Source organism: Hyla sarda, chromosome 9, assembly GCF_029499605.1.
Source record: "Hyla sarda isolate aHylSar1 chromosome 9, aHylSar1.hap1, whole genome shotgun sequence".
NCBI classification, from domain to species: domain Eukaryota; kingdom Metazoa; phylum Chordata; class Amphibia; order Anura; family Hylidae; genus Hyla; species Hyla sarda.
The window spans coordinates 62,803,385-62,822,217 of record NC_079197.1 but is presented as its reverse complement, the minus strand read 5'-3'; the positions used below and the strand labels follow the sequence as shown (position 1 = coordinate 62,822,217).

Here is an 18,833-nt window from a genome sequence, read left to right as displayed (position 1 = left end):
CCACTGTAATTGTGTAATAGTGGTCTCCAAACTGTGACCCTTCAGATGTTGCAAAACTACAACTCCCAGCATGCCCAGACAGCCTTTGGCTGTCTGGGCATGCTTGGAGTTGCAGTTTGGCAACCACTAGAAGGGCAGCAGTAATGATCACTTTACTGCCCCTTCCTTAACCGTCGCTTCCCTACCTGCACCGCTGATCTCCACAGTCTTCAACGACGATTGGCGGTCCCCACAGCATCTTCTGATCAGGTACCCGCAGCCATCTTCTCCCCCCGTTCTGCCAGACATCCAGGGGTGGGCAGAGCGGGGGGGGGGGGTTCCATCGCAACCACCTGTCATGCGCTGCCATTGGTCAGAATTCATTCATGCAATCTCGCTCCTATCCCTCAGGATGATCGGGGTTGTCACTGACAGCTGCGATCATCCCTATTTTCCGGGCGATCGGGTCAGCAGAGACCCGATCAGCCCGGAATAGCAGAAAATCGCATGTTTGAATTGCCATGCGATTTTCTGCGATTGCTGACATGGCGGGGTTTCAGGACCCCCCTGGGCGATGTGCCGGGATTCCTGCTGAATGATTTCAGCAGGCATCCCGATCCGGTCTCCAACCGGCTAGCGGCGAGAACTGTAATTCCCACGGGCGTATGCATACGCCCTACGTCCTTAAGGTCTCGGGATGCAGGGCGTATGCATACGCCCTACGTCCTGAAAAGGTTAATAAACAGCAACATCTCTCCCAAGCAAAAACAGTCCACCTCGATCAAAAGTCTTAATCGGTACACAGGCACAATCATCATCATCTCTGTTCCTTGTACATACATCTTACATTACTTCAAATGATTAACCTCTGCTGCCATCTACTGGCTGTTTCCTATATTTCTCTGTCTAACCATATTGAAATACTATATGTCTCACTCTGTATGTTCCCCTGCCAACCCCTTTATTTGCTTTCCCAGGCCAATTGACACAGTCCTGTCTGCCTCAATCAACTAAGCTTCATATATTGTCCTCTCATTAACACACTGACCCAGATATGCCCCTTACCATTAAATATCCTTCACTGCCCTGCGATTTGATCCCCTGTAAAGTCTCCCATACCAGTTACAACCAAACACCTTACTGCTTAGCATTTATACATTTATACTCAGCCACGGATTATACAGAGGCTCCAACCAACCTATTGGTTTCAATGGGGGGAAAAATCATTGATGTTAAAAGCACCATACAGTGGACCACAATTTTTTTTTTGTGTTTATATAGTGTGAATTATGTACAATATGTAACTGGAGAAGAAGGTACAACCTTTGAAACGCGTTGTCCATACTGTGAACGGCCATCCTTACATTCAACAAAGACGGCATTGATCTACATCATCTGAAGCCTCCGGGACTGCACCTTTTGAGCCATACAATCGGATTTTTCCTCCTTAATCCAGAAGTCAGCCCTGCCAGGCCGCCTTCCTTCCAACTGTCCCCTCCAACATTGCTGGTTATGGATTCTAGATATATAGGGATAGAAGGTTGATCCAGGGATTTATTCTGACTGCCATATTTTTATTTTATTCTGACTGGCATCCAGGTATATAGTTATGTAGTCCTCCTGTTTCCTCTGTGCTAGGTTGTAAAAATAAAGAAAAAAATAAATAAACTATTGCCGGGCTGCGTTTTTTCCCCCTCCACAATGCAGGCACGGATAACTGACAGATGGCATCTTCATTGTAGGCCGGAGATCACATTGAGAGGAAGCTTTCAGCGGTATGCGAGTGACCCGTGCATAGAGCTCAAAGCAGCGCCTGCTTGGCTGGGGATCCTAGACAATTGTCCCAGATCCCAAATAACAGCAGTGAGCAATGGGCCGTTTCTCCGTCTGGGCCTTCAGACCATGTCCGAATGGACCGACCGGTCAGTCCGCCCCTGATTTATAAATAATATACTTGGTATATATAATCATTTAGTGAACAGTTTATATATTTTTAACGTATTAAAGAGTCCATACAAACTTTGATCCGCAATGCTTCTTTCTTCTCTTTGTAGCAGTACATCCAAATTTAAAGAAGCTGATGTACATTACACTACTGAGCAGTTATTCTGTCCAGAGTCTAACACAATGGAGCCATTCTCTACATGTGTGTATAAAGGGCAGTTTTCTACTGCTTTTGAAGGTGGATTTAGACATTCAGAAGATGAATTGTCAACTGATAGAGAATCTGAAGTTTCCATTCCAGAAAGGTTTGTTGTTTTTCTTTAACTTTTTTCTTTTTTAGTTGTAGTTGTTCTTTTTTATCTTGTCAAAAGGGGTGTTAAATCACACAGAGTAAAAAAAGACTGTGTGACTTTGGGGGAACATTGATTATCACTGGGTGCATTATTACAAGCATTCTCATTTTATGTAGCAACCTTTAATGTGGCACCTGTTATGTCTGTTTATATGTTTTGTATTTTCTGCTTTGGGTCCTGATCATGAAATTAGTTTTTATGTCTAAACAGTTTTTGTGTTAACTTCTCTCTGGTAATTTGAGAGTTAATGCTTCCAGCCCTTCAGCACTGGGAGTGCCTTCTCAGGTGCTGCTCTTGGCTGGTAATATCACCTGTTACTCTGACCATGTTTCTTTATTCACTTTTGTCTGTCTTAGCACATTTCCTGGGTTTTACTATGGTTTACTATGGTTATGAAAGTGTTGGCCCTTTAAAAAATGATGAGGAAGAAATTATAGATGGGGATCAGGAAAAAGCAAATATATTGAACACATTCTTCTCCACTGTATTCATAGAGGAAAATTAACTACTAGGTAAAATACAGCAAGATAAGGTAAAGGTCACCTGTCTAACCCAGGAAGAAGCGCAGGTCACCTGTCTAACCTAGGAAGAAGTACAGGTCACCAGTCTAACCCAGGAAGAAGTACAGGTCACCTGTCTAAACCCAGGAAGAAATACAGCGCCACCTACAAAAAATCTAAATAGACAAATCACCAGGTCCAGATGGCATTCACCCCCATGTTCTAAAGGAATTAAGTAATGTAATAGACAGACCCCTATTTTTAATATTCAAGGACTCTATAGTGACAGGGTCTGTTCCCCAGGACTGGCGCATAGCAAATGTAGTGCCAATATTTAAAAATGGGTCAAAAGGTGACCCCCGGGATTTATAGGCCTGTTAGTTTAACCTCCGTTGTATGTAAATTGTTTGAGGGTTTTTCTAAGAGATGCTATTTTGGAGTATCTTGATAAAAATAAATGTATGACCCCATATCAGCATGGGTTTATGAGGGATCGGTCCTGTCAAACTAAACTAATCAGCTTTTATGGGGAGGTGAGCTCCTGACTGGACCAAGGGGAATTGCTCGATGTTGTATACCTTAATATTTCCAAAGCATTTGATACAGTGGCACATAAAAGGTTGGGGTATAAAATGAGAAGGTTTGGGCTGGGGGAGAATGTGTGTAAGGGGGTAAGTAACTGGCTCAGTGATAGGAAACAGAGAGTGGTTATTAATGGTACTTATTCTGATTGGGTGACTGTTATTAGTGGGGTACCACAGGGGTCAGTCTTGGGTCCTATTCTATTAAATATATTAATGACCTTACATAGTTACATAGTATGGTCGAAGAAAGACATGCGTCCATCAAGTTCAACCAAGGAATAGAAGGGAAGGGGTATGGTGGGATGAAGGGGAAGGTATGTGATTATATTTCTGCATAAGCATTAATGTTATTTTGTTCTAGGAATGTAACTAACCCTGTTTCAAAGCTTCCAACTGATTCTGCTGTGACCAGTTCCTGAGGTAGACTGTTCCATAAATTCACAGTTCTTATGGTAAAGAAGGCGTGTCGACCCTTGAGACCAAACCTTTTCTTCTCCAGATGGAGGGTGTGCCCCCCTTGTCCTTTCAGGGGGTTTCATCTTGAACAGTTTTCCCCATATTTTTTGTATGGGCCATTTAGATACTTATATACGTTGATCATATTCCCCCTTAAACGTCTCTTCTCAAGACTAAACAAATGTAATTCTTTTAATCTTTCCTCATAGCTAAGATGTTCCATACCCCATTTTAGTTTAGTTGCGAATCTCTGCACCTTTTCCAGCTCCACGACGTGCATTTTATGAACTGATGACCAAAACTGAACAGCATATTACAGGTGAGGCCGTACCAATGCCTTATAAAGAGGTAAAAGCGGCTGCCTGACACTGCATGCTATTCTGTAGTCTATGATCTACAAGTACACCCAGATCTTTCTCTACCAGTGACTCTCCCAGTTTAACCCCCCCAAGACATACAGTGCAGGCAGTTTTTTAGTACCCAGATGCATAACTTTACATTTATACACATTGAACCTCATTTGCCAAGTTTAGTCTATCCAAGTCATCTCCATCACGGAGGGTTATTATTGGACTTGATCAGCTTCAAACGTATCCCATGGTGACCAGATCTTGTAGAAAGCAGGGAGTCTATTATCTATGGAGGCCGAATGGTACTCCAGTCTCCTAATGTCGCGTAACCTATCCATCAGTAGGTTTAAGGAAGGAGCCTCTGCGCTTTTCCAATTACGTGCAATTAGGCATTTAGAGGCCGTCAACACAGACAACATTAATCTAAGTTTGTATTTAGGGAATTTTTCAGGGGGAAGGTTTAGCAGGTATGTTTCAGGTGATAAGGGCATTTCCACCTCGACCAGTTGTTTCAGTAATGATTTAACTTCCAACCAAAAATGGCGTAGCCCACTACATTCCCAGAATATATGGGTGAGTGTACCAACTTCACCACCACATCTCCAGCACAAGGGGGATACACTAGGGAAGAACCTGTTTAGTTTATCCGGACTTTGATACCAATGCAATAGTAATTTATATTGACATTTTTTGTGGGTAATACAGGATGAAGATTTAGAAGCATTCCACCATAGGGAGTGCCACTGAGTAGAATCAAATGTTTTGCCTATATATTCTTCCCATTTCGTCATATATAAATGATATTTGGAATTTTCATCCTCAGGCATCGCTAACAGGTTATAAATATCTGAAATCAGTCCCCATATAGAAGTGCTATTTTTACAGATGTGTTCAAATGTAGTCGGAGGGGGAAAGGCCCCACCACTTATGTGTAGTGACAAGCTGCTTAACAGGTTTCGGTAAAAGGGGTATGCTTAGTCGGGTAGAGTGTATTTATTTTGTAGGTCTGAGAATGGCATAAGGACTCATCTTAGTGGGTTAATTATGTCTGTTAGATGGAAGACTTTTGCGTTAATCCATGGGGTGATGGTTGTAATGTCGTCACTATGTAGAATTCGGGGATTGTATAGCAAGGAGGTGAGTAGCGAGATGGCAGATTTTAAGGGGAATTGGGATATTACTTTGTTCCAAGTGGATAGCGTAAGTTTTATGGGGCCCAGTAGATTTTTAGAGATTACAGGCGGTGCATTATTCCAAATTAGGGAGGAAAGATGCACTGGTTCAAGCCATAATCTTTCGATCTCAACCCATTTATTGGAGGCTAGGAAGGATGTCCAAGAGGTAAGTCTATGGAGATTAGCTGCGGAGTAATATTTGTATATATCTGGGAAGGCTAGACCTCCATATTTTTTTAAGGAAGTCAGGACTGATAATGAAATTCTATGACCCTTACCGCCCCAAATGAATTTTAACATGTGGGTTTGGATTTTTTTTTGTGATCCTTTGGGGATGGGAATAGGAAGGGTTTCAAAAAGGTAGATCATCTTTGGCAATACAATAATTTTCAGTGCATTGATCCGTCCCATAAAAGAAAGTGGAAGCGAGGACCATTTATCAAGTAGGGATTTAATTTCCTGTGTAATGTTAGGAATATTATATTTAAACAGTAGACTATATGTGGGGGTGATCCTAATCCCTAAATATTTCAAGGTCATTTCTTGCCATTTATATGGATAGTTGGTCTTTAAGTTGTGTAGGAGGGGATCAGGGATATTGATAGGCAAGGCCTCCGTTTTACTAGCGTTTATTTTGTAACCCGACAGATCACTATATGTGTCCAGAGTAGAATGTAAATTTGGTAGGGATGTATGTGGATTCGAGATAGTTAGTAGTACGTCATCCGCGAATAACGAGACCTTAAACTCTCTCCCCCTAATTTTTATACCTTGAATGTCAGGGTTAGAACGAATGGATCTTGCTAACGGTTCGATACTGAGGATAAACAGGAGAGGTGATCAGGGACATCCCTGTCTAGTACCGTTAGAGATCGTCACTCTAGGGGATGTGGCATGAGGTAATCATATCTGAGCTGACGGAGAAGTGTATAAGGCAGAGACAGCACTGAAGAAAGGTTCAATAATTCCGCTTGCTTTCAAGACAGATAGTAGGAATGACCAATCCAGTCTGTCGAAAGCTTTTTCAGCGTCTAGACCTAGCAATAGGCCAGAAAATTTAGTTCTATTGATTGTGTCTATTAGGATTTATGTTTCTACTAGTGCTGTCCCCAGCCTGCCTAAATGGAACGAATCCTACCTGGTCCTTGTGAATAAGACCAGGGAGGACATCGCTTAGTCTATTTGCCAGAATCTTGGTGAAAATTTTTAAGTCTTCATTTAGTAAGGAGATAGGCATATAACTGGCGCAATCTGTGGAGTCTTTTTCTGGTTTCGGCAATACCGTTATGTACGAATTTAGCATTGTTGGAGGGACAGGAGAGCCCGAAAGAAATGAATTAAACAAGGTAAGGAGGTGAGGATTAAGAAAGTCAGCGTATGTTTTATAATATAAATATGACAGGCCATCAGGAGATTTACCATTAGGGAGATGTATTAAAGTGTCTTGGAGCTCTTCTAATGTTATTTGGGCATTCAGGAGTTCAAGCCCCTGTCAGTGTACTTTGGGCAAATTACAGGAGGTAAGGTATGTATTTATTTGATTCAATTTTTCTGTTGCGCTTACAGAAGGCGAGGAGGGTAAGTTATATAGTTTAGAGTAGAATTCATGGAATAATTCTGCCATTTTAGTTGGATCATAAGTCAGGGACCCATTACTCGTTTTAAGCGCAAAAGGGTTCGATTTAGACGATTGAGAATTGAGTTGAGAGGCCAGTAAAGAAAGAGGTTTGTTCATGTTTGCATAATACCTGTGTTTTGAATAGGAAATTAATTTCTCTGCATGACCTACGGCAATATTTTTTAATTGAGTGCGAATATAGGTGATGTGTTTTAATGTATGTATATTAGGGTTTGATACCATTTTGGATTCTAATGTTCTAAGCCTAAGTTCAAGATCATTGGAGCGTTGAAGGTTATTTTTTTAAATTTGGGACGCTAATTTTATACAATGGCCTCTAAAGACTGTTTTGTGAGCCTCCCAGAGAGTGGAGAATGATGAGACTGAGCCTAGATTATACTCAAAAAATTCTTTAAGGCACGTTCCCAGTTCTTCCTTATAAATATATATTTTTTTTAAAGTGATTCATTCAGTCTCCAGTGACATTGCCTCCGTGGAGTGCATGAATCTAAAAGATCCAGGGTCACAGGTGCGTGATCCGACCACGTAATAGGATGTATTGTGGACGTTTTAGTCCACCTAAGACCAGGGAGGTTGCCAAAGAACATGTCTATGCGGGAATGGGTCATGTGTGGATTGGAGTAGAATGTATATTCCCTGCTATTTTGGTTTGAGATTCTCCACAAGTCAAATAAGTGGTGTTTTCTGATCAGTTGTTGGAATTGAGATGAAAGGCGATGGGCAAAAGGGGAAGGGTTGGGGTGCACTACCGAAGCTCTGTCTATCGAGGTAGAAAATGGCAAATTGAAGTCACCCCCAACTAACAAAGTTGTAGGAAGTAATTTAGCTAGTTTGGTAAACACCCTTGTGAAAAAAGAGATTTGGGAGGTGTTGGGGGCATATATGTTACATAAAGTTACAGGGATATTTGCCAGTAAGTATGATGAATCTACCACCTGGGTCTACATGTGACGATGTCACTTGGAAGGGACATGAACGGGAGATAAGTATCACCACTCCCCCCCTTCTCCGATCCTGAGTGGCCACATATGCCTCCGGAAAAAATTTACGTGCAAATTTAAAGGACCCAGAACTGTCATGGTGGGTCTCTTGGATGAACGTGATGTCAATTTTCCACGTACGTAACTCCTTAAGCAAGAGTCTGCGTTTGACATCCGTGTTCAGCCCTTTGACATTAAATGAAAGGAGACGCGCCATGACAGATCATAAAGTATGTTAGTGTGCGATAAAGACAGGTCCTACCAGTGTCCAGAATGTAATCGAGAGGCGCATATGGCTGCCCTCCTCTCTATCTGGTGCTCTAAAAAAGGTAGGGGCCAAGGAGACAGGTTGTCCATGGTCGGGATATAAACTCGAAACTCTGTGGGTACCGTGAACCATGCGGGTGAGAGAAAACAAGAGAGTTAGTTAAAAGACAGAACACAAAATAACATATAAACATGTTAAACTATTCGTTAAGATTGTTCCAGTTAGGGTCGGAGACCCTTATAGGATGCAATGAGAGTCCAGAAAGAGTGTCCACTCCCCGGTCCAAGGAGGAAAAGAAGACTCTCTAGTACAGGGGAGAGAGGTCACCAGCCAACAGATACTACTCGCCCAATCCAACTCCCCGCCGGAACTTTAAAAATGTAGAAGTAAAGGGGTTACAAAATATGCCAAACATAATCCTAGGAATTATTAACATAACTAGACACTTCTATATTATACTAGCGGTCTAAAACAAACAATTAGATAGACATCCGAAGATATCAATAGATTAGGCCCTGCTATGCCCTACAAAGCATTGTAAAAATATGGTAACAACATTTTTATTACTACTATTTCTCCTCATCCAGGTGCATTTTGTGAATTAAGGTCGAAGTGGTCTGGTGTTCGAGGTTGTTGGTTTCGTCTACTTCTAGATTTCTTTGGTCTTTAGGGTGGCCTTTATTTGGAGTCTGGAGAGACTCTGATAGAGCATGCTCCTCCATTTCTGTGTTAGTGTCAGTTATTTTCTGGGTGGGAGCCATGACTATGTTGTGAAAAGTCTGATTTTTAAATGAGGGTCCCGGACGGGAGGCAGTTGGGTTATTGTGTCTTGTTGGTGATGATGGCAGACTGTGTGAAACGCCCTGTGAGTTGTTGATAGTAGGTGAATTGTCCCGGGGTGAAGAGGAAATGGACACTGACTTAGATCTTGAGGCTCTTGTAGTATAATTTGGCTTCTTTTTTTTATCTTGTCCCCCCATGTAATATCAGGTAGAACAATAGGTGCTTGTTATGAGTATCCAGGTGCAGGGCTATACATTTAAACATGGTGTAATATCTCCACAGGACAGCAGGTGGCAGACTTGGTAGGCTGAATAATATACTAGATAGGAAAAGTCCCACAATATAAAATATTAACTCTTAGGTAGATTTGCTATTATCAAAGTGGAGAGATCAGCTCGCAGGGTATAAAAGTCTACAGGTCCACACTGAGGACTGCCGTCGACTTAATATAGTGCTAATCAGTTTAGACCATAGAAATAGTTGTGATTATATTGTTCAAGTGGACTCAGAGTTGTTAGGAACTAATATGAGTCACAGGGACCAGCAGAGGCAGGCAGTTCATAGAATGGTACTGTAATATATTATTTGTAATGAAATCCGAGGCAAACTGCATCAATATGGGACTGGAGTCTTGATATGTAGCAGGTCTCTGTCCTTTTAAGGGCACACCACGTGTGTTATCTGTAATGGCTGCCGAGTTTTTATGTCTCCCCTGTCCCTCTGGGGCTAACGGCTCCCTCAAGCCACAAGCTGAATAGCACTCGGTAATACAGTATATAATAGACCCCAGGTGTAGTAGAAATGAAGGGGTACAGAGACTATCTATGTCCCACCTTTCCAACAGCGCTCTCCCAGCTCCCTTTTAATGAAGTACGTCACTGGGTTAACAGCCTAGGGGTTTTACCTCCTGCGTGTGCGGGTGTAGCACGCTGTCCCTTTCTTGCGATCCGGTGGTACCGGTAAGCACAGCCAACTCCTGTATGGCATCCGAGGGAGTAGAGGAGCTCCCTCAGAGTCTCTTTGATGTGGGAAGCTGGTGTGCGCGCTCCCCATGCTCCTCAGTGACGGGCTGTGATGGCGGCCTCCAGCAGACACCAGGACCGGAGTCAAACCTCAGCATGCAGGGAACGTCTCCAGCCTAAGTATTTGCTGTGGGTCTCGGGTTCTAACCGATGTTGCGGGCGTATGACTCTCGGTCCCTTTAGTGCAGGAGGTTTTCAGGCCCGCGCAGCTTGAGGTCCCGTGGCGGCCGCCAACGAGGACTGGAATCAGCAGTCCACTGCAGAAAATGGATCGGGTCCAGCACCGTAATGCTCCGGGGTGGGCTTGTGAGCACCGTCCGATTCTTTCCAGAGCAATTCGGGCAATATGCAGGGCCGATAACCGCTCTTGAAACCAGTGGTTGAGCGGAGCTCAGGACATGTGCGACCTACTCCATTAGCTGCAGACCACGCCCCCATATAGGTTTCATTTTGTCGTACTTCTGGAAAAAATCATAACTACATGCAGGAAAATGTATACGTTTAAAAATGTCATCTTCTGACCCCTGTAACTTTTTTATTTTTCCACGTACAGGGCGGTATGAGGGCAAATTTTTTGCACCATGATCTGAAGTTTTTATTGTTTTTTGTATTGATCGGACTTTTTGATCACTTTTAATTCATTTTTAATGGTATAAAAAGTTTTTTTACGTGTACGCCATTGACCGTGCGGTTTAATTAACGATATATTTTTATAGTTCGGACATTTACGCAACCGGCGATACCACATATGTTTATTTTTATTTACACTGTTTTATTTTTTTTTTTATGGGAAAACGGGGTGATTCAAACTTTTATTATGGAAGGGGTTAAATTACCTTTATTAACACTTTTTTTTACTTTTTTTTTGCAGTGTTATAGGTCCCATAGGGACCTATAACACTGAACACACTGATCTCCTATGCTGATCACTGGCGTGTATTAACACGCCTGTGATCAGTGTTATCGGCGCTTGATTGCTCCTGCCTGGATCTCAGGTATGGAGCAGTCATCGTCGATCGGACACCGAGGAGGCAGGTAAGGGCCCTCCCGATTCAGCGGTCCCGAACAGCCCGACTGAGCAGCCGGGTCACTTTCACTTCAGACGCGGCGGTCAGCTTTGATCGCCGCGTCTGAAGGGTTAATACAGGGCATCACCGCGATCGGCATATCGCGGGAGCCGGCGGAGGACGTAAATATATGTCCTTCGTCGTTAAGGGGTTAAACATCCCAAGGAGCACTGTGCAAGCGATAATATTGAAATGGAAGGAGTATCAGACCACTGCAAATCTACGAAGACCTGGCCATCCCTCTAAACTTTCAGCTAATACAAGGAGAAGACTGATCAGAGATACAGCCAAGAGGCCCATGATCACTCTGGATGAACTTCAGAGATCTACAACTGAGGTCGGAGACTCAGACATACATAAAAAAGTGTTGTTTAAAGTTTACCACAAGCCACCTGGGAGACACACCAAACATGTGGAAGAAGGTGCTCTGGTCAGATGAAACCAAAACCGAACTTTTTGGCAACAATGCAAAATGTTATGTTAGGCGTAAAAACAACACAGCTCATCACCCTGAACACACCATCCCCACTGTCAAACATGGTGGTGGCAGCATCATGGTTTGGGCCTGCTTTTCTTCAGCAGGGACAGGGAAGATGGTTAAAATTGATGGGAAGATGGAAGGAGCCAAATACAGGACCATTCTGGAAGAAAACCTGATGGAGTCTGCATAAGACCTGTGACTGGGACGGAGATTTGTCTTCCAACAAGACAATGATCCAAAACATAAAGCAAAATCTACAATGGAATGGTTCACAAATAAACACATCCAGGTGTTAGAATGGCCAAGCCAAAGTCCAGACCTGAATCCAATCGAGAATCTGTGGAAAGAACTGAAAACTGCTGTTCACAAACATTCTTTTGTAAGAGGACCATGGTATAGGCTCCTCACAGGTTTGCTGGGAATTTGTAGTTGAATGAGCTTGGATTTTGCTAACCACTGTGTTACTGAATTAAGGGGTAATTTGGCTTCAGTAGTCACACAGGATTTGTAGGTGTTGAGCTGGAATAACTCACGTTTTGTGGCTGCTGAAGGAATAGGCTTCCGGCCTAGCTTGAATTGTAGTAGATGATACAGATGTGCTTTATCTAGAGATCAGCAGGCAGCAAGAGCATAGAAAAGACAACCCATGGAAAAGACCCAGATTAAGTGGCAGCAGCCCCTTATATATCAAGGGGCAGGATCAAAGCTCATTGGTTTAGCAAACCTGTCAGTCCTGACCTAAAGCATTATGGGAATATCACATGACCCAAAGGTCCTTGAACCTTAGCATAACAAAATTTATTAACAGTCACATGACCTAAGGTCCTGTACCTCAATATACTATAATATAAAATATAGAAATATATACATTAAACACAGTATTAAGAGGCGACTAGGGGTTAGCCCTCCAGGAGAGCCCTGATAGCATGGAGGGACTCTGGCTGTGGGGACTTTAGACAGAGGGACAGAACCAAGTCCTGTACCGGGAAACCACACCACACTCACACACTTAAGCTCATTGCACTTATACTGCATACACGCTCATGCATTTATACTGCACATACGCTCATAGCATGTATACGGTACATGCGGTCATGCATTCATACTGCACTCAAACTCAGAATTTATACTGCATGTAAGCTCGTAGCCTTTTTCATTGCATTACATCAGTGATACTGCACCTAAGTACATTTATATTGCACTTAAGCTCATAGCAGTTATACTGCATGTACGCTAGTGATATTACACTTACTCGCTTATCTTATACGGCATGTACAACCATAGTATTCACACTGCGCTCTTGCTTTTAGATTTTATACTGCACTCTCGCTCATAGATCTTATACTGCAGGTACACCCATAGCATTCATACTGCATACATGCTCATAACATTCATTCTGCACGCACGCTCAGCAGTTAAATCTGCATGCATACTTATAGCATGTATACTGCACACACGATCATAGCATTTGAATAGCATATATGCTCATATCAGCATACTGCACACATACGCATAACATTTTACTGCTGGCACGCTCATGGCATTATATTGCTCGCGCGCTCATGGCGGTATTACTGCACGCAGGCTCATGGCGTTGATACGGCATGATTGCTCATAGCTATAATATTGCACTCACGCTCATAGTGTTTATACCACACACACATTCACAGCATTTATACTGCATGCACACTCACTGAATTTACGGCATGTATACTCATAGAATAAATACTGCACATTGCTCACCATTTATATGGCATATGAGCTCATAGTTTGGTTAATGGCACTATGTTATAACAGTCATACTGCATATATGCTCACAGCATTTATACCGCTCGCATACTCTCAGCAGTTGTTCTTCACGTACGCTCATAACAGATTTCCCATAACATTCTCGTGGCACTAATGACCATAGCATTTATACAGCACATATGCTCATAGCATTATACTGCTTGTATGCTCGTAGCATTATTCTGTATATATGGTCTCAGTTTCATATGGCACATACGCTCGTTTTTTCTGCACATACACCCAGAGTTCATACTGTACATATGTTTTTAGCATTTATATTGCAGATCATTCGTGCTGTATGCACGCTCATAGCATTTATACTGCACTCCCGCTTATAGCATTCATAATGCACGTACACACATAGCTGTTATATGGTACACATGCTTTAGCCTTCATATTGTACATAGGCTCAAAGCTTGTATATCCCACTCACACCCACAGCATTTGTGCCGTTTTAGGTGCACAGTGTGGTGCGATACATAAGCACATAGTTTTACACGGGTTATAGGCTCAGAACATTGGTGCTGTGCGTAGTGCATAGTATTTAGGGCGGGTGTACATTCAGAGCTTATTTACGGTACATAAGCTCACCGCAGTCATTCTATTTATATCCTCATAACATTTTATTGGTCATACGCTAGTAGTATAGGGTACACACGGTTGTACACGGTACACACGCTTGCAAGGTTCATACGCTCATAGCATTTATTCTGTACATATGCTCGTTGCATTCATACTATACGTACATTTTGGTAGAATTTATACTGCACATGACGCTAGTAGACGCTAGTATACCCGTTTTGCCTGAAATGTCTGCAGGGAGATGCACTGCATAATTATTATGGACACTTTCAGAGCTACACTACAAATCATAGGTGGTGGTATACCAGTTATGCCTGCCATGCCTGCAGGGGGATGCACTGCAATTGTTGTTACTGACACCTCTTCAGAGCAATAATATCACGACTCGGGCAGTAGTATACCTGTATTTCTGCCACGTCTGCAGGGGGATGCACTGTGTAATTATTGTTATTTGACATTCATAGCATAAACATCAAAAACCATAGGCGGTAGTATACCCATTATGCCTGCCACGCCTATAGGGGGATGCACCACAATTGTTGTTACTGACACCTTTTTCACAGCAATAATATCACGGCTTATATGCAGTAGTATACCTGTTACATCTGCCACGTCTGCAGGGGGTTGCACTCCACAATTATGTTTACTCACACGTTTTCAGAGTAATAATATCATGTCCTGTATAGGGTAGAATACTAGTTATGCCTGCCATGTCTGTAGGGAGATGCACTGCATTGCCACTAACACGTTACCAGAGCGATAAAAATACTCTTAGGAGGCAGTAGTGCCGATGTGCCTGCCACATCTGCAGGGGGATACACAGCGTAATTATTGTTACTGGCTCATCTTCAGTGCAATAATATCAAGACTCATAGGCAGTATACCTGTTATGCCTGCCACGTCTGCAGGGTAAAGCACTGCGCAATTTCTTACTGACACATCTTCAGAGCAATAGTATCACTGGTAGGTGGTGGTAGGGAATCAAAGGATATTGTTTGGGTTTTTGGCCCTTTTTGGGCGGGGCCCTGCAAAAGGTTATGACTCTAACAAACCTGTTAATATCAGCATTCATACAGGTGCGGATTCGCCATTTACGGCCGATCGATCGGAGGAGAAATGAGCATTGGTATGCCCCGGCACCTCAAAGCAGGGAGGGTCGTCATTACGTGGTTCCTGATATTTGATAATCATTTCTACAATTTTTGACTATGGCTGGTGTTCGGAGCAGGTATGTGATAATTAGTTTCTGGATTACTGCCAGGTTTTTTGGCCCTCTATAGGCTGAGCCCACGGTCGCGGTTTTGGGCACACTTCTGACAGCTATAGGTATGTTGTTGTTATTATTCTTTATCATTGTTATTTCATAATCATTGGTAGTTACATGGTTGCCACTACCATTATTATTGTTGTTGTGATCGTTATCACTAGGATCATTATTACCGTGATTGTTATCAATATTACTGTCATTTCTATTGTTGTTATTACTATTATCGTTGTTAGCAATAGTATGTATTGTTGTTTATTAGTCAGGCAGCCTGTCCACGTTTGGAGCTCCGACCACAAGTGGCTGAATGACACAGCGTGGAGGTGTTGGCAGCATGAGGAGACCATATAGTGGCTGACTGACACAGCGTGGAGGTGTTGGCAGCATGAGGAGACCATATAGTGGCTGAATGACACAGCGTGGAGGTGTTGGCAGCATGAGGAGACCATATAGTGGCTGAATGACATAGTGTGGAGGTGTTGGCAGCATTGTGGAGACCATACAGTGGCTGAACGGCACAGCCAGGAGTTTGTATTTGCAATATTTCCATAACAAAGTTTAATTCCCAGACCAAGGCCCAGCAGCATCAGTAAACCATATAGTGCCTAATTGACACAGCCTGGAGTTGGCTGAAGCATGAGGAGACTATTAAAATATAAGAATTTTAAATAGAAATCTAAGATTTTCAAATTGAAATTGAGCATTTTGAAATGGAACTTTTAACTCCCAAGTTTTAGTGTCCCAGGCCCCAGCGTGTGGGTACATAGGACCTAATCTAACAATGTCACATGGCAGCACAATGACAGAGCCTGGAGGTGGCATCAGTAGGAGTAGACCATATAGTGTCTGAATGGCACAGCCTGGAGATGGCTGAAGCATGAGGAGACCCCAGTGCTTCACAATCCCTAAGAAAAAAAGTTGAAGTTTGAAATTTAAACTGAAGATTTTAGGTAGCTAGTGCTACCATAACAAAAAATGTTATACCCAGACCCAGCAGCATCAGTAAACCATATATTGCCTGAATGACACAGCCTGGAGTTGGCTGAAGCATGAGGAGACCATATAGTGTCTGAATGGCACAGACAAGAGTTGGCAGCAGCATAAGTAGACACCAGGGCTTCACAACCCAGAAGAAGAAAAGATGAAGTTTCAAATTTAAACTGAAGAGTTTGGGTAGTTAGTGCTACCATAACAACATTTTTATTCCCAGGCCCAGCAGCATCAGTAAACCATATATTGGCTGAATGACACAGCCTGGAGTTGTCTGAAGCATGAGTAGACAACAGGGCTTCACAATCCCAAAGAAAAAACAGACAAAGTTTGAAATTTTAATTGAAGATTTTGGGTAGCTAGTGCTACCATAACAAAAATGTTATTCCCAGGCCCAGCAGCATTAGTAAACCATGTAGTGCCTGAATGACCTAGCCTGGAGTTGGCGAAAGCATGAGGAGACCATTGAAATATAAGAATTTTAATAGAAATCTAAGATTTTAGAAATTGAAATTGAGGATTTTGAAATGGAACTTTTAACTCTCAAGTTTTAGTGTCCCGGGCCCCGGCGTGTGGGTAAAAAAATACCAAATCTAACAAGGAGTCACATGTCACATGGCAGCACAATGACAGAGCCTGGAGCTGGCATCAGAAGAAGGAGACTATATAGTGGCTGAATGGCACAGCCTGGCTGAAGCATGAGGAGACCATATAGTGTCTGAATGGCACATCCTGAAGTTGGTGGCAGATGAGGAGACAATAGGGCCTCACAATCTCTAAGAAAAAATTATGAATTTTGACATTTCTATTGAAGATGTATGGTATCTAGTGCTACCATAAACATATATAGGTAATGTCCAAGGCCCAGCAGCATCACTAAACCATTTAGTTGCTGAATGACACAGACAGGAGCAGGCAGCAGCTTGAGTACACAAGAGGGGTTCACAACCCCTAATATTAAAAGGTGAATGTTGAAATCTCTATTGAAGATGCATGATAGCTAGTGCTACCATCCAAAAATTGAAGGCCTAAGCCCAGCAGCATCACTAAACCATTTAGTTGCTGAAGGACACAGACAGGAGCAGGCAGCAGAGAGTACACAAGAGGGGTTCACAACCCCTAACATTAAAAGGTGAATGTTGAAATCTCTATTGAAGATGCATGATAGCTAGTGCTACCATCCAAAAATTGAAGGCCTAAGCCCAGCAGCATCACTAAACCATGTAGTTGCTGAATGACACAGGAGCAGGCATCAGCAGTACACATGAGGGTTTTTATAACCCCTTACATTGAAAGATCAATGTTGAAATCTCAATTAAGCATGTATGAAAGTGAGTGCTAACATCCAAAAATGTAAGGACCAAGCCCAGCAGCATACGTAAGCCAAGTAGTTCCTGAAAGACACAGTCAGGAGCAGGCAGCAGCAGTACTCAAGAGGGTTTTATAACCCCTAAGATTGAAAGATCAATGTGGAAATCTCTATTGAAGAGGTATGTTACCTCATGTTATCATCAAAGGAATTTAAGGAACAAGTCCAGCAGTATTTCCTTGCAGATTCACATGGTGGTTTTGAGAGTGGAGTGCTTCTGTCCTTTTTCCAGCGTCCTTTGAGCTTTGTGCTTCATAGTACTACCTTAGACCCAACTGCTTTTTCAAAGCAAAAGCCCCAACTGCTTTTTTCAAAGCACATTTGGGAAACACTGCGTGATCTTATATCATGACTAGATTAAAAGTTATGATTCATAACTTTTAATCTAGTCTAAAATGCAGTTATATATAATTAACTAACAGTGGTGAAAATACTTACACAAATCAGAACTCTCTCCTCACTTTCACTGAAATTACTTCCCACCATCTTCGCTTCACTTAGCTTATTCACGATCGCGATCTCACTGGCAAGCATCCAGGAAACGATCTCTGTTATCGCATGATGTAATAGCGCGGATGCGCGCAAGCTACGTATTTTTCGCAATTGCCGAAAATTCTCAATGTTTAATAATCAACTCGAATATAACGAATATTCGAAATTCATGAATATATGAAATATCGCGCATTCGAATATGGCCTATGCCGCTCAACACTAGTCACTACTCCTGGCACGGCTCGACCACACAAGCTGCTGGGGAGATGCGAGGCTCAGGAGGGATAAGGCAGCTCATAGTCTGAATAGCCTAAGGTCAGGGCAGGCGGCACTGTTGCGTAGTCAGGACATAGCAGGAGGTCAATAGGCAGGAGGCAGAGAAGCAAGATCGGTTCACAAAGCGAAGGATGAGATACACAGCTAGGCAGAAACAGGAATGCTTTATCTCAGGCTCAAGGCAACAAAGATCCGGCAGGGGAATGAGGAGGGTGGAGGAATATATCAGTGAGCCACAAGTGAATCACACTAATGAGCGTACTGGCCCTTTAAATCTTGAAGCTCTGGTGCTCTAAGGAACACATGCGCCGAAGCAGTGAGGCAGAGGCTGGGGCAGGAGAAACACCAGGTTAGTGACGGACTGGGGCTCCGCCGGCAGCAGCAGGTAATGGGACCATGCGCTCACGGCCAGTGTGTGCGGCATGAGCGCATAATGTAACAACATCTTCTATACAGATTTTTAAAAAATCACCTTTTAATGTTAGGGGTGA

General features: G+C 42.8%; 1 protein-coding gene across 5 annotated transcripts in view; it reads left to right on the top strand.

Moving 5' to 3' along the window:
* The window catches only part of LOC130290765 (protein Shroom4-like), a 739,734-nt gene that overhangs the window by 487,106 nt on the left and 233,795 nt on the right, over positions 1 to 18,833 (top strand). For 4 of the 5 annotated variants that reach the window (XM_056538830.1, XM_056538826.1, XM_056538827.1 and 1 more), the window contains one exon: positions 2,034 to 2,228. The exons of the other annotated variant lie outside the window; for it this stretch is intronic. In XM_056538830.1, coding sequence (XP_056394805.1) covers positions 2,034 to 2,228 — 195 coding nt within the window. The remainder of the gene's footprint in view (positions 1 to 2,033; positions 2,229 to 18,833) is intronic. 5 annotated transcript variants of the gene reach the window in all.